The 14959-nt window shown below is 43.3% G+C and overlaps 1 protein-coding gene across 2 annotated transcripts in view; it reads right to left on the bottom strand.

Moving 5' to 3' along the window:
- Window positions 1-12347, bottom strand: part of NCAPG (non-SMC condensin I complex subunit G) — a 51567-nt gene extending 39220 nt beyond the window's left edge. Inside the window, exons 1-4 of one of the 2 annotated variants that reach the window (XM_056555352.1) lie at window positions 12003-12347; window positions 3945-4151; window positions 1901-2129; window positions 21-166 (exon numbers count right to left, since the gene is read on the bottom strand). In XM_056555352.1, coding sequence (XP_056411327.1) covers window positions 21-166; window positions 1901-2129; window positions 3945-4151; window positions 12003-12113 — 693 coding nt within the window. In that variant the 5' untranslated portion in view covers window positions 12114-12347. The remainder of the gene's footprint in view (window positions 1-20; window positions 167-1900; window positions 2130-3944; window positions 4152-12002) is intronic. The other variant, XM_056555344.1, reaches the window with a different exon arrangement.
- Between the last annotated feature and the right edge of the window lie 2612 nt (window positions 12348-14959).

Genomic DNA, 14959 nt, shown 5'->3' with positions numbered 1-14959 from the left:
CTCAGCAACAACTACAGTACCTGGTATGCAAGTTTCCTCACAAGCTCCTTTACATCCATGGTTCTACCAACAATCTTTGGCAAAGTCCTAGCAGACGGAGCGATACAAGACAACACCGCTCTCCGCACTTCTGCATTGAGATCATTTTCCAGCAAATGCATGTAGGCTACGGAAAAAAGATAATATCAAGCAATAGAACACCACACGACCATTACTGGCACATTCTCCAACCATGTTTATGCCGAAGCAAGTACACAAACAAGGAAAGCCAAGGTGAAAGCACCCGTAGGTATAACACATTATATATAAAGCTGTGTGTGTAATTATGATAGAATGAGAGAGTATATAGTCTCGAGTACTAGAATATAGTACTATAGTAAGTAGCGCTTCGTGAATAAAGTCATATGACTAACAATTATATGATACTTAAAAGACCAAGTATGCGCTTATAAATCAACAACTCGAATATTCTTACCTATAAGGATATGTTCTCATTGGCTATAACTACCAAGTTCTTCATACTGAAACTGTGCCGATTTCTAGGTGGAAAACCATGTGCCTTTACTTTAAGAAACATTTTCCATTCATTTCAACATGAGATTGTGAACGAAAATGACACTGATCTCACTTCCTTCAGCTCTGAACAACCCATTAATATCAGTGGGAGTTTCAACAGCCCCCCCACCCCACTCGGCTGACAATGGCTCAGAGATGACCCCTGTGCAGTGCTGTACACGGGTGAGGTTGTTGTCTGTATGCACATACCCTTACTCTGTTAAGCCGATTTTTGCTCCTATACATTTATAAATAAGTTGATAACTGGGTGCGATAATTTTTCTAGTCAACAAGGAGGGTCCCTGCACAGTCTAATGCTATCAGCTCTGATTGGACAGTGTCAGCTTGTGTAGGAACATGTCCCCCCCCTTGGTGTCAACCAGTTGACAATTTATTCATGAATTTCTACAAGAAACAACAGTAAACCAGCACAATGCGGAGTTATAAGAAGAGCTGACACACAACGGATATTTTGTTTAAACACAAAAAGTGCCTTTGGCTGTCTTGGAATGCTGGGAGTTGTAGTTCTGCCACAGCTAGAGGCACCTTGGTTGGGAAACACTGTCTTATACAGAATATCCTGTGCATGTGCCAAAAATGTCCAAGGTGGGAATGCCACTATATTTTATATTTAAAGGAAAACTGTCAGCAAGTTAACCCACACCTAACCCAATACACTGGGTTATAGTGTGGTCTATATGAGTGCATACAGGGGGTCACTTACATTTTTTTGTTGGGTTGCCGCCGAGTTTCCGTCCGGTAAAGTCCCATAATTCAACCCCTTTAAATGCGCTCTACAGGTGTGTGTCCCGCTGGCAGTCATACTTTGGGACCCGGAGGAAGGCGCATAAGCCCGCCCTCCTAATTCACTTATTCGATGTGGAGTCACACGCCCCCTGAGCACTGCGCTCTGTATGCAGAGAGCATGCGCTGAAGATTTTACGCAGCTGTCACATCCTGATGAAGTGTGAGCTGTGCATCCCCGGAAAGTGCTCTGCAGTGTAACTGCGCATGCACCGGGTCCTTGCTACAGAAGTTAGGAGGGCAAAAAAATGTAAGTGACCCCTGTATGGACTCCTTCACCTACAATATAACTCTGTGTATTGGGTTTAGTGTGGGTTGTCAGCTGGCCAATATGTGCCACACACCAAGAAGATGCCAACTCGGGTACTGCAGAGATATGTACTTTATTAGTCACTTTCTGTCCTGGCTAATTTATGGTGGTCCCAAATTAGGGACCTGCCCCTTATTAACATGGTATATAAAAATGTAATTTTAAAGATTATTGTAACCAGAGGTACAGAGCAGTTATGAGTTTCTCATGTAAAGCAGAGCTATTTCTTACCATTGGTAACCGGACAGTTGACATCACTTGGGTCCTGAAGCCTGGCCAGAGCCAGTACTGCCTGAATGCGAACATTGGGTACTCTGTCTGTTACCCGAATAAGCATGGCGTCATGGATCTTGTCAAACAAATCATCGTCAATCAGAGCATTTTCAGGCAGGTTTACCAGTAGCTTATAGATCAGCTGGCAAACTCTGAACCTCACCGCATTGCTGTTGGCAACATGGGACTGAAAAAAAAATAAAAAAAAAATGTGAATCTATAAAATGTTCAAAGGTAAAATAGGTATAAAATACATAAAACAAAGTATTTATGCTGTTCAAATGCATATATCTCTCTATCCCCCATTTCTTCATGTACATTTTTCTTAGATCATCATCGCCATCTAGTGTTCATAGTGTCAAAAACAGGACAGAGGTTTTATACTGGAGAATAAATAAAGGATCAAGGAAAAATATCTATCCACAGATCTTATAGAGAATGTATTTCCTCTATTTCTTCCCAGTGTTAAAAAGAAATCTGTCTGTATTTGCTGTTAAAAGCTGCAGATAGAGGTTAGGGTATAAAAGCAAACTGAACCTTTCCTGAAGCCTTTTTATTTCTCAGCCAAGTGTCAGGGAAACAGCTGAGCTGCCAAGCATGTCTCCTCAGGCACTTAAAGGGGTACTCCGCTGCTCAGCGTTTGGAACACGGAGTGTGTAAATTTAATTTAAAAAAACTACTTGTCCATGGGACTAAAACGGAGCAAAATCTACTTGTCCCTCATGACGATCCACTTGTCCGGACCAATTTTAGCTTTTACACTCTCGTTTTTTCCTCCTCGCCCTATAATAGCCATAACTACCTACTATAATGCTAACTACCTACTATAATGATACCTTTTCATTTTTCAATAACATGCTCCGAACCAAAAAAATATATATATATTTTTTTTTTTGCATACCAGGCTGTATGAGGGCTCATTTTTTGTGCCATAATCTGTGTTTTGTATAGCTATCATTTTGGTATTGATCTGACTATTTAATCGCTTTTTCACTTTTTTTTATGGGATATTATAAAAATTGCAATTCTGTGGTTTGGTATTTTTTTTTTTTTTTACATTTACGTCATTTACCCCATTAGCCCACGAGGAATTCCGGAGTAGTCCTTTAAACAGATTTGTAAATTATTTCTATTAAAAAAAATCTTAATCCTTCCAGTACTTATTAGCTGGTGTATAAAAAAAATAAATAAAAAAAAAAAAGAGAAATTTGTGAAGTTCTTAACAGTCTGACCATAGTGCTCTCTGCTGACACCCCTGTCCGTGTCAGGAACTGTCCAGATTAAAATCATATTCCCATAGAAAACCTCTCCTACTCTAGACAGTTTCTGACACGGTCAGAGGTGTCAGCAGAGAGCACTGTAGTCGGACAGAAAAGAACTTCACAAATTTCCTCTGTAGTATACAGCAGCTGATAAGTACTAGAAGGGTTAAGATTTTTAAATAGAAGTGATTTACAAATCTTAGTAAATAAAGAACAAAGGTGCCCTGCACTCACCGCTTCAGTCCAGGTAATCCTGCTCCCATCTCGGGTCACGACTCGAACACAGAGGACATGGATAGTGGAGCGCTCAGAGGCGACTGCCGGCGGTTTCACGCATAGGAATGGATGAAGGCCGGCCGGAGGCCGGATGAAGCGCATTCCTATGCGTGAAACCGCCGGCAGTCGCCTCTGAGCGCTCCACTATCCATGTCCTCTGTGTTCGAGTTGTGACCCGAGATGGGAGCAGGATTACCTGGACTGAAGCGGTGAGTGCAGGGCACCTTTGTTCTTTATTTACTACTATTTGGTGACTACGGTCTTTATTGTCCTAGCACCTCCGCTGCCAGGGTGGATTTCCAGACTAGCGGGACGCCGTCTCCATCTCGTGGTCTTAGGAGGCTTAAGGTATCGGTGCCACTTTTGTTTCTTTTTTACTATGATTTACAAATCTGTTTAACTTTCTTGCACCAGTTGATTTGAAAACTTTTTTCCCTCCACCGGAGTTCCCCTTTAATACCCACCTGCAGGAGGAAGGTGAAGAGGTAATTCACAGGGGAGTTCTCCTCATCCATTTCATCTTCTTCCTCGCTGTCACTGTTGTGGAACGAGGTTACAAACTTGGCCACAAAATCCATCACCCTTTCTACAGCCGGTTCCCTCCTGTAGACTATTAGAGGGTATTTTAGGTAATGAGTAAACTCCTCCAGAAAAATGGACTTGTCTTCTATCTGAAATAAGAAAATTGGAATGATTAACCACATCGTAGAGTAAGGCCCTATAGAGGTGACTTATTACACTTCCATATACCTCAGAGGATAGAGAGCAGTGGTTTCCAACCAGGGTGCCTCCAGTTGTTGCAAAACTACAACTCCCAGCATGCCCGGACAGCCTCTGGCTGTCCGGGCATGCTGGCAGTTGTAGTTTTGCAACAGCTGGAGGTACCCTGGTTGGAAAACCCTGCTATAGGGCCATAATCCAGCCATCAGCAGCATCTGGTCACAGCAGCATCATGCACTCTAATTTTAAGGAATCCATAGGAGATCAAATGGGTTAACTTTTGATAATACATATCAATGATTTACAGTGTATCCATTTGGGTCAAAAGGATTGAGTAACACATTTAGCTTAAAGGGGTTATCCAGGAAAAAAAAAAAATCAACTGGCTCCAGAAAGCTAAACAGATTTGTAAATTACGTCTATTTTTTTTTTTTCATCCTTTCAGTACTTATGAGCTGCTGAAGTTGAGTTGTTCTTTTCGGTCTAAGTGCTCTCTGATGACACCTTTCTCGGGAACTGTCCAGAGTAGAAGAAAATCCCCATAGCAAACCACTTCTACTCTGTGCAGTTCCCGAGACAAGCAGAGATGTCAGCAGAGAGCACTGTTGCCAGACAGAAAAGTCCAACTCAGCTTCAGCAGCTGATAATTATAGGAAGGATTAAGATTTTTTAATAGAAGTAATTTACATATCTGTACAAAAAAGAAAGTTGCAACAGCACTCTTGGTCCAAAAAATGGAGGCTCTTAGCGCACTCTTTGATCAAAATGTGTCCCCCCCCCCGTGCACCCCACCCCTCTCAGACTGGAGGTGGTTTAGTCAATGGCTGATCCAACATGTCACACAGTCAGAGGCTATATGCACAGCAGAGGTGAGTAATCATGTTAGGGTCCCATCCGATATGAGGCCACCTCCGCGTGGGGTGGATTGGGGGGGGGGGGGGGGGGGGGGACACATTTTGATCAAAGAGTGCACTAAGAACCTCCATTTTTTGACCAAGAGTGCAGTTGCATCTTTCTTTTTTGTACATTTTGTACTTGCCACAGCAGCGGGCACCTGTGTATTAGGTTGTTGTGTTGGCTATTTTTCCTTTTGTTTTTACTAATTTACAAATCTGTTTAACTCTCTGGAGCCAGTTGATATAAAAAATAAATAAATAAAATTAAAAAAATTTAAGTTTTGAAATCCCTTTTTGACTATTCAGCTGTTCAGAAGTAACTAAAACGTGATGGAATTAGATGGTAAAACGTGATTCACTATACCTTCTCCAATGGCGCATAGCCCAATCCTGATGCTTCCATACCCACTGTAGACAGGGGTCAGCACGGGTCATTACCTGCAGCTACAAGCCCCATATGGAGTCAGTATGTCCCGTGTGATCTGACACCTTTTTATAACGGCCACCAACTTTTTCAGCACTTTTCTCTGCAGTGGCTCTTGTACGGGATTGGCCTAGACAGCTTGGCCTCCTCGCCCCTTTCCTCATTGAGCCTTAGCCGTTCCTGACCATGTCGCCAATTCACTAGTAACGGAACTACATTTTTACAGAGACAGAATGCTGACCTAGGCGCCAAGACAACTCAGTTGCCAAGGCTACCTGGAATTAGTCGAGGGCTACTCTTGTCCTTAGGTTGTGTATGATGCTGCAGGTCTATTGAATGAATAGAGACTAGTTGTAATACCACATAAACTACGATGACAGGTGTAGTACTGATTATTTTATGGATTTATTTTGAGACAACAGCCATGTTTGTTTTTCTAGTCCTTGAGAGATGGAGATGTCCCAGTGATCAGCTGCTACATATTTTACCTGCAAAAACATTAACCCCTTAAGGACTCAGGGTTTTTCCGTTTTTGCACTTTCGTTTTTTCCTCCTTACCTTTTAAAAATCATAACCCTTTCAATTTTCCACCTAAAAATCCATATTATGGCTTATTTTTTGCGTCGCCAATTCTACTTTGCAGTGACATTAGTCATTTTACCCAAAAATGCACGGCGAAATGGGAAAAAAAATCCTTGTGCGACAAAATCGGGAAAAAAAACCCGCATTTTGTAACTTTTGGGGGCTTCCGTTTCTACGCAGTGCATATTTCGGTAAAAATTACCCATTATCATTATTCTGTAGGTCCATACGGTTAAAATGATACCCTACTTATATAGGTTTGATTTTGTCACACTTCTGGAAAAAATCATAACTACATGCAGGAAAATTTATACGTTTAAAAATGTCATCTTCTGACCCCTATAACTTTTTTATTTTTCCACGTACAGGGCGGTATGAGGACTCATTTTTTGCGCCGTGATCTGAAGTTTTTATTGGTATGATTTTTGTTTTGATCTGACTTTTTGATCACTTTTTATTCATTTTTTAATGTTATAAAAAGTTACCAAAATACGCTTTTTTGGACTTTGGAATTTTTTTGCGCGTACGCCATTGACCGTACGGCTTAATTAATGATATATTTTTATAGTTCGGACATTTACGCACGCGGCGATACCACATATGTTTATTTTTATTTTTTTTACACTGTTTTATTTTTTTTATGGGAAAAGGGGGGTGATTCAAACTTTTATTAGGGAAGGGGTTAAATGACCTTTATTAACACTTTTTTTTTACTTTTTTTTTGCAGTGTTATAGGTCCCATAGGGACCTATAACACTGCACACACTGATCTCTCATCCTGATCACAGGCGTGTATTAACACGCCTGTGATCAGCATTATCGGCGCTTGACTGCTCCTGCCTGGATCTCAGGCACGGAGCAGTCATTCGTCGATCGGACACCGAGGAGGCAGGTAAGAGCCCTCCCGGTGTCCGATCAGCTGTTCGGGACGCCGCGATTTCAACGCGGCGGTCCCGAACAGCCCGACTGAGCAGCCGGGATACTTTCAGTTTCACTTTAGAAGCGGCGGTCAGCTTTGAGCCGCGATCGGCGATGTGTGGTATTAGCCGCGGGTCCCGGCCGTTGATTAGCGCCGGGACTCACGCGATATGATGCGTTAAGGGGTTAAAGAGTACCTGTCACCAAACCAAACTTTTAATATATTGTTCCTTATGTAATTATAAGACACTTTGCTATTTACTTTCTGTTAAAATTCTCAGCCTTTATATGTTTTTAATGTGACTGAAAAAATGCCCACTAGGTGGCTCTGTTCTGTTCCCTGTGCAAGTCAAACAGTTTGGTCTCTTCCCGGCCTGGCAGGAGACCAAACTCAGGAGGTGCGTGCAGGGCATGGCGAGGCACAGCTCTTGTCGGCTTCAGTGATGTTGCGCCTGCTGGGGAACACCCACTTTCTCCTGCCGGGAGCTCACACAATGTCGGAGTGCCGCTTCCCTCTTTTTAGACATGGTTGGATGAAGGTTTTGGAGTTTAAACCTGTTGAGGCTGAGCACCCACTCATGACTAGAAGTCATTTCTACAGTACCGGCTCGCTCTCCTTTTTTTCTGTTTGGTTTGATGACAGGTACTCTTTAACCCCTTAAAGGGGTACTCCGGTGGTCAACGTGTTTTTCCGTTTGGGACTTACCCTATTTGTTTTGTTTCATTTCTATTCTTGTTGTTTAGGCGACTATTTCCGTTCTTTGATGTCTTTTTATCCCGACTTTGTTTTCCTATCTTTGCTTCTATTTCCTGTTTCTTGCTGAAAACTACAAATCCCAGCATGCCACATGCCTTGCTGGTTTGGGGCGGCTCCTTTTTTTTTATTTTAATTTTTTTTGGTTTGTTGGTTCCGCCCTTTACCCATCCTACTATTTTCCTGTGTCAGCCCCCTTATACACTGCACACTAATATAATCAGCCTTGGTTGGGATACACTGACATACACACACAAAAGGGACTACAACTCCCAGCATGTGTCATTCAGGAATCTTCAGTCTGTGGTATAACAAAAGCATGCTGTCTCTGTAGTTTCCTGGGGGTTGTAGTTCACCACACCTCTGTAGGGCATACACCAGTGTTTCCCAACCAGGGTGCCTCCAGGTGTTGCAAAACTACAACTCCCAGCATGCCCTAACAGCCTTTGGGCATGCTAGGAGTTGTAGTTCTGCAACAGCTGGAGGCACACTGGTTGGGAAACACTGGTGTAACATGATTTGTATTCTGAATAGTATAGAACAGTGTTTCCCAACCAGTGTGCCTCCAGCTGTTGCAAATCTTCAACTCCCAGCATGCCCAAAGTCTGTCAGGGCATGCTGGGAGTTGTAGTTTTGCAACAGCTGGGGGCACACTGGTTTGTAAACACTAGCACACACAACTACACACACACACACACAACAGGGACTACAACTTCCAGCATGTGTCATTCAGGAGTCCCCCCCCCCCTCCCCCTTCACATTCGCAGTATGAGATTTATTCCTCTGCAGTCCATACATCCCCAGCCTGTGCACCTTCTCATCCTCCCCTTCAGATGTCACTTATCTATGTTCTTTCTCCTGTGCAGACCTGCATCTTCAGAAGACAGAGCAGGGGGAGGGGAAGTGAGGAGCTGTGTACTCAGCTGGATGAGATGAGGGGGCGGGGCTTATTTCTCTTATGCAGACAGAAAAAAAAAAAAAAGCTGTGACATCTGGTCCACAACAGACTCAGAACTGTGGACAACAGTAAAAGAAAACCCTCTGAACTACAGAACTCCCTACCCAACAAACAGGTAAGAAAAACACATACATGCTGCCAAAACATATAACACATGTATATTGCAAAAAAACTAAACTTACAAAGAAGATGCCATATAGTCAAAAAAATTAACCACCGGAGTACCCCTTTAAGGACCCGGGGTTTTTCCGTTTTTGCTTTTTCGTTTTTTCCTCCTTGCCTTTAAAAAATCATAACTCTTTCAATTTTTCACCTAAAAATCCATATGATTGCTTATTTTTTGCGCCACCAATTCTACTTTGTAATAACGTCAGTCATTTTACCCAAAAATCTATGGCGAAATGGAAAAAAAAAATCATTGTGCGACAAAATTGAAAACAAAAATGCCATTTTGTAACTTTTGGGGGCTTCCGTTTCTACGTAGTACATTTTTTGGTAAAAATTACACCTTCTCTTTATTCTGTAGGTCCATACAATTAAAATGATCCCCTACTTATATAGGTTTGATTTTGTCGGACTTCTGGAAAAAATCATAACTACATGCAGGAAAATGTATACGTTTAAAATTGTCATCTTCTGATCCCTATAACTTTTTTTGCGTGTATGTGGCGGTATGAAGGTTTTAGCAGTACCATTTTTGCATTGATAGGACTTATTGATCGCTTTTTATTCATTTTTCATGATATAAAAAGTGACCAAAAATGCACTATTTTGGACTTTTTGCACGTACGCCATTGACTTGTGCGGTTTAATTAACAATATATTTTTATAATTCAGACATTTCCGCACGCGGCGATACCACATATGTATATTTTTATTTACACTTTTTTTTAATGGGAAAAGGGGGGTGATTCAAACTTTTATTAGGGGAGGTGTTAAATGATCTTTATTCACTTTTTTTGCAGTGTTATAGCTCCCATAGGGACCTATAACACTGCACACACTGATCTTTATCATTGTTCAATGGTTTCTCATAGGAAACCAGTGATCGATGATTCTGCCGCTTGACTGCTCATGCCTGGATCTCAGGCACTGAGCAGTCATTCAGCGATCGGACAGCGAGGAGGCAGGTAGGGATCCTCCGGCTGTCTTGTAAGCTGTTTGGGATGCCGTGATTTCGCCGCAGCGATCCCGAACAGCTCCCTGAGCTAACCGGCATGGTTTCACTTTAGACGCGGCGTTCAACTTTGAACGTCACGTCTAAAGGGTTAATAGAGCGCGGCAGCGCAATCAATGCCGCACGCTATTAGCCACGGGTCCCGGCCGTTGTTAGAGGCCGGGCCCGTCCCGATATTGAGTGGCCCCGCGATATAGATAGGGAGCGGACTCATGACGTACGCGTACGTCATGGGTCCTTAAGAGGTTAAAAGGAAAACTGTCAAATGTTTGCTCCCGCACTATCCACAGGTACTGACTGATTGCGGGAGACGCTGATTACCATGATCCCTACCTTGGCCAGATCCGTCCGGCCGTTCGCCCGCAATCTTAGTTTTATTATATCTGGAAATATTGCTGGCAGGGGCGGGGTTTCTGTAGCTTAACTTGCACTGATGTAAGTGCCGCCTGTCTGCAGCGCCGCTCGCTTATGAATATTCATCCCCCCCCTCCCTCCAGCTCTCCCTCTCTTCGCCTCTCCTAACTTGACTTCACTACGCATGTCAGGAAGCAGCGCATGCGCAGTGAAGACCAGTTAGGAGCAGCGAAGAGAGGGAGAGCTGGAGGGAGGGGGGGATGAATATTCATAAGCGAGCGGCGCTGCAGACAGGCGGCACTTACGTCAGTGCAAGTTAAAGGGGTTCTCCGGTGCTTATACATCTTATCCCCTATCCAAAGGATAGGGGATAAGATGCCTGATCGCGGGAGTCCTGCCGCTGGGGACCCCCAGGATCTTGCACGCGGCACCTCGATTGTAATCAGTCCACGGAGCGTGTTCGCTCCAGGTCTGATTATCGACGACCACAAGGCCGGCGGCGTGTGACGTCACGCCTCCGCCCCTGTGTGACGTCACGCTCCACCCCTCAATGCAAGCCTACGGGTGGGGGCGTGACAGCTATCACGCCCCCTCCCGTCGGCTTGCATTGAGGGGCGGAGCGTGACGTCACACGCCGCCGGCCTTGTGGTCGTCCTTTGGATAGGGGATAAGATGTCTAAGCACCGGAGAACCCTTTAAGCTACAGAAACCCCACCCGTGCCAGTTACAGCCATATTTCCAGATATAATAAAACTAAGATTGCGGGCGAACGGCCGGGCCGATCCGGCCAAGTTGGGGATCATAGCAATCAGCGTCTCCCGCACTATCAATCAGTACCTGTGGATAGTGCGGGAGCAAACATGTGACAGTTTTCCTTTAAAGGGGCTATTTAGCCTTAGGGTACATTCACATGTGTATATTATTTTGCATATTTTATTCTGCTGATTTTCTAAATTATTAGTCAATGAAAATCTGCAGCACAAAATATGTAGCAAAATATGCATGTGAGAACGTACCCTTAAAGTTAATGGCCATGCTGAGGCTATGCCGATGATTGTAGCGGGGTCATGCGAGTGCTGCAGCGTCTTTAGTTCTTACAAGTGCTGCATCCCTCACGTAAGCACCGTGGCCCCTCAAACAGCTGATCGTCATCGACTCTTGACCAATTTGATATCAATGGCCTACTCCAGTGTTTCCCAACCAGGGTGCCTCCAGCTGTTGCAAAACTACAACTCCCAGCATGCTGGGAGTTGTAGTTTTGATCTAGTATCAAAAACATTAGGTCTCAATGATGTCTTATACATTAGAGCAGTGTCAGTGTAAGAGACTACTATACCTGCAGCCCCATAGTCAGTCACAACTCACAGCCACAAAACTATATTGATAGGATAGGCAAGTGTTTCCCAACCAGTGTCCCTCCAGCTGTTGCAAAACTGCAACTTCCAGCATGCCCGGACAGCCTTCGGCTGTCCGGGCATGCTGGAAGTTGCAGTTTTGCAACAGCTGGAGGCACACTGTTGGGAAACACTGGGATAGGTCACCACAAGACTACAGTTTCTGGACACTTACGCCACCTGCTGGCTAAAAATGTGAATTACCAAGACAACTTACTAAAAGTAGTCAAAGAAGAATAATGTCACCGATCTGCTGCTTATAACCTATTCATTCACCACAAGCCACATAGACGGACGTGTCAATGACATCTCATTACCCATCAGTACCATCCTGTACGCACCCACCTTGTCATAAGTGACCCTCAAGGCAGACACCAGCTTGGCAAGATTCTGATGCGGCTTCTGTGCCAGGTCAAACGCTTCTTTGATCTGGAGACCTTTCTTTTCCCCCGTCATTTTCGCTCTATAGCGCTCCCGTTACCAGCACACAACAAGAACACGGTCCCCTCCGTTACTTCCGATCGCGCCAGCTTTCAAAAATTTGCGCCTGCGCGTTGTGGGGATGCCAACAGCCTGTCACGTGATCGGGACACTCCGTGCTACGTAGACGCGCGAGCTCAAAGAGCGCGTTCACGTATGCAGGTAGAATACGCATGCGCGGTACTCGGCAAAAAACGAGTTCAGGAAACTGGCGGGCGCGTTACCATGGCTGCCAAGTGTTATACAGGGCACTTTTTTTTTCTTCTTATTGTTATATTAGATATTTGGAGCCCCCAGAATAGTGTCTGTTACAATGAGCCAAACCTACTGAATATACAGAGAGTTCATAGAAATCACCATAGTTACCGATTTTGCACAAACTAAAACAGCTTTATTAACCCCTTCCCAACAACACTACATTTCGATTCTTTTTTGTCTTAAAGGGGTATTCCAGTGAAAAACATTTTTTTTTCATATCAACTGGCTCCAGAAAGTTAAACATTTTTGTAAATTAGTTCTGTTAAAAATTCTTAATTCTAACAGTACTTATCAGCTGCTGAAGTTGAGTTCTTTTCTATCTGACCATAGTGCTCTCTGCTGACACCTCTGTCCATGTCAGGAACTGTCCAGAGCAGGATCGATTTGCTATGGGGATTTGTTCCTACTCTGGACAGTTCCTGAGACAGACAGAGGTGTCAGCAGAGAGCACTGTGGTCAGACAGAAAAGAACTCAACTTCAGCAGCTGATAAGTACTGATAGAATTAAGAATTTTTAACAGAACTCATTTACAATTCTGTTTAACTTTCTGGAGCCATTTGATAGGAAAAAAGATGTTTTTCACTGGAATACCCATTTAACCCCTTAACGACCCAGCCCAAATACAGTGGTCCCTCAACATATGATATTAATTGGTTCCAGGAGAACCATCATATGTTGAAACCATCATATGTCGAGTACATATGTCTATGTAAAAATGGTAATTGGTTCTGGGGCCTCGGAACCATTGTATGTTGAATACATATCTCTATGGGAAACTGCTAATTGGTTCTGGGATGACCATTGTATGGGGAGTGTTTAACAAACCAGGGTGCCTCCAGCTGTTGCACAACTACAACTCCCAGCATGCATGTACAGCCATTGACTGTCTGGGCATGCTGGGAGTTATAGTTTTGCAACAGCTGGAGGCACACTGATAGGGAAACAATGATGTATGGGGTGTATAGTGTGTATATGTATTGTATGTGATGTGTGACATCGCATACAGTACTGTACAGTTCTTTGAATACCTTCAGGGGGGGACAGAATGTCCTCCATTACCATCCTGCCGACTACAGCTCTATAGGAAAGGAAGGGGAGCAGCTCATTGGATGCCTGCAGCAAGATGCTGCAGGCTATTGGCTATGGCTGCACTGGGGGGCGGGGCTTACACGGAGCTCACAGTGGAAGCCTCCGTGAGCTAGCAGGACAGCATGTGAGTAACAGGAGGCAGAACGGGGCACACGGGGACATTAAACAACGATCTGTCAGTTGCTGAAGTTGTCAATGCTGTCAGATAGCTGTTTGTACAATGGACCCGACACACAGCAGCATCATATGTCGAAGCTGCCTTCAACATACGATGGGCTCTGAGAGGCCATCATATGTTGAAATGATCATATGTCGAGGCCATCATAAGTCGAGGGGTCACTGTATACCTTAAGGACCCGGCCATTTTTTGCACATCTGACCACAGTCACTTTAATAACTCTGGGATGCTTTTACCTTTTATTCTGATTCCGAGATTGTTTTTTCGTGACATATTCTACTTTATGTTAATGGTAAAATTTTGTCGATACTTGTTTCATTTCTTGGTGAAAAATTCCAAAATTTTATGAAAAAATTTAAAATTTTGCATTTTTTTTTACTTTGAAGCTCTCTGCTTATAAGGAAAATGGATATTCCAAATAAATTATACATTGATCCACATATACAATATGTCTACTTTATATTTGCATCATAAAGTTGACATGTGTTTACTTTTGGAAGACACCAGAGGGCTTCAAAGTTCAGCAGCAGTTTTCCCATTTTTCAAAACATTTTCAAAATCAGAATTTTTCAGGGACCAGTTCAGTTTTGAAGTGGATTTGAAAGGCCTTCATATTAGAAATACCCCACAAATGACCCAATTATAAAAACTGCACCCCTCAAAGTATTCAAAATGACATTCAGCAAGTGTGTTAACCCTTTAGGTGTTTCACAGGAATAGCAGCAAAGTGAAGGAGGAAATTCAAAATCTTCCTTTTTTACACTCGCATGTTCTTGTAGACCCAGTTTTTGATTTTTTACAAGTGGTTATAGGAGAAAAAGCCCCCTAAAATTTGTAACCCAATTTCTCTCGAGTAAGGAAATACCTCATATGTGGATGTGAAGTGTTCGGCTGGCGCAGTAGAGGGCTCAGAAGGGAAGGAGCAACAATGGGATTTTGGAGAGTGAATTTTGCTGAAATGATTTTTGGGGGGCATGTCACATTTAGAAAGCCCCTATGGTGCCAGAACAGCAGAAAACCCCACATGGCATGCCATTTTGGAAACTACACCCCTCAAGGCATGTAACAAGGGGTCCAGTGAGCCTTAACACCCCACAGGTGTTTGACAACTTTTTGTTAAAATCGGATGTGTAAATGTAAAAAAAGATTTTTTTCACTAAAGTTAAGTTTTTTCCCCAAATTTACAATTTTTACAAAGGGTAATGGGAGAAAATTCCCCCCAAAATTTGTAACCCCATCTCTTCTGAGTATGGAAATACCCCATGTTAGGACGTTAAATGCTCTGCGGGCGAACTA

Source organism: Hyla sarda, chromosome 1, assembly GCF_029499605.1.
Source record: "Hyla sarda isolate aHylSar1 chromosome 1, aHylSar1.hap1, whole genome shotgun sequence".
Classification (NCBI taxonomy): Eukaryota; Metazoa; Chordata; class Amphibia; order Anura; family Hylidae; genus Hyla; species Hyla sarda.
The sequence above is the reverse complement of the archived record's forward strand: the minus strand, read 5'-3'. Positions and strand labels throughout refer to the sequence as shown.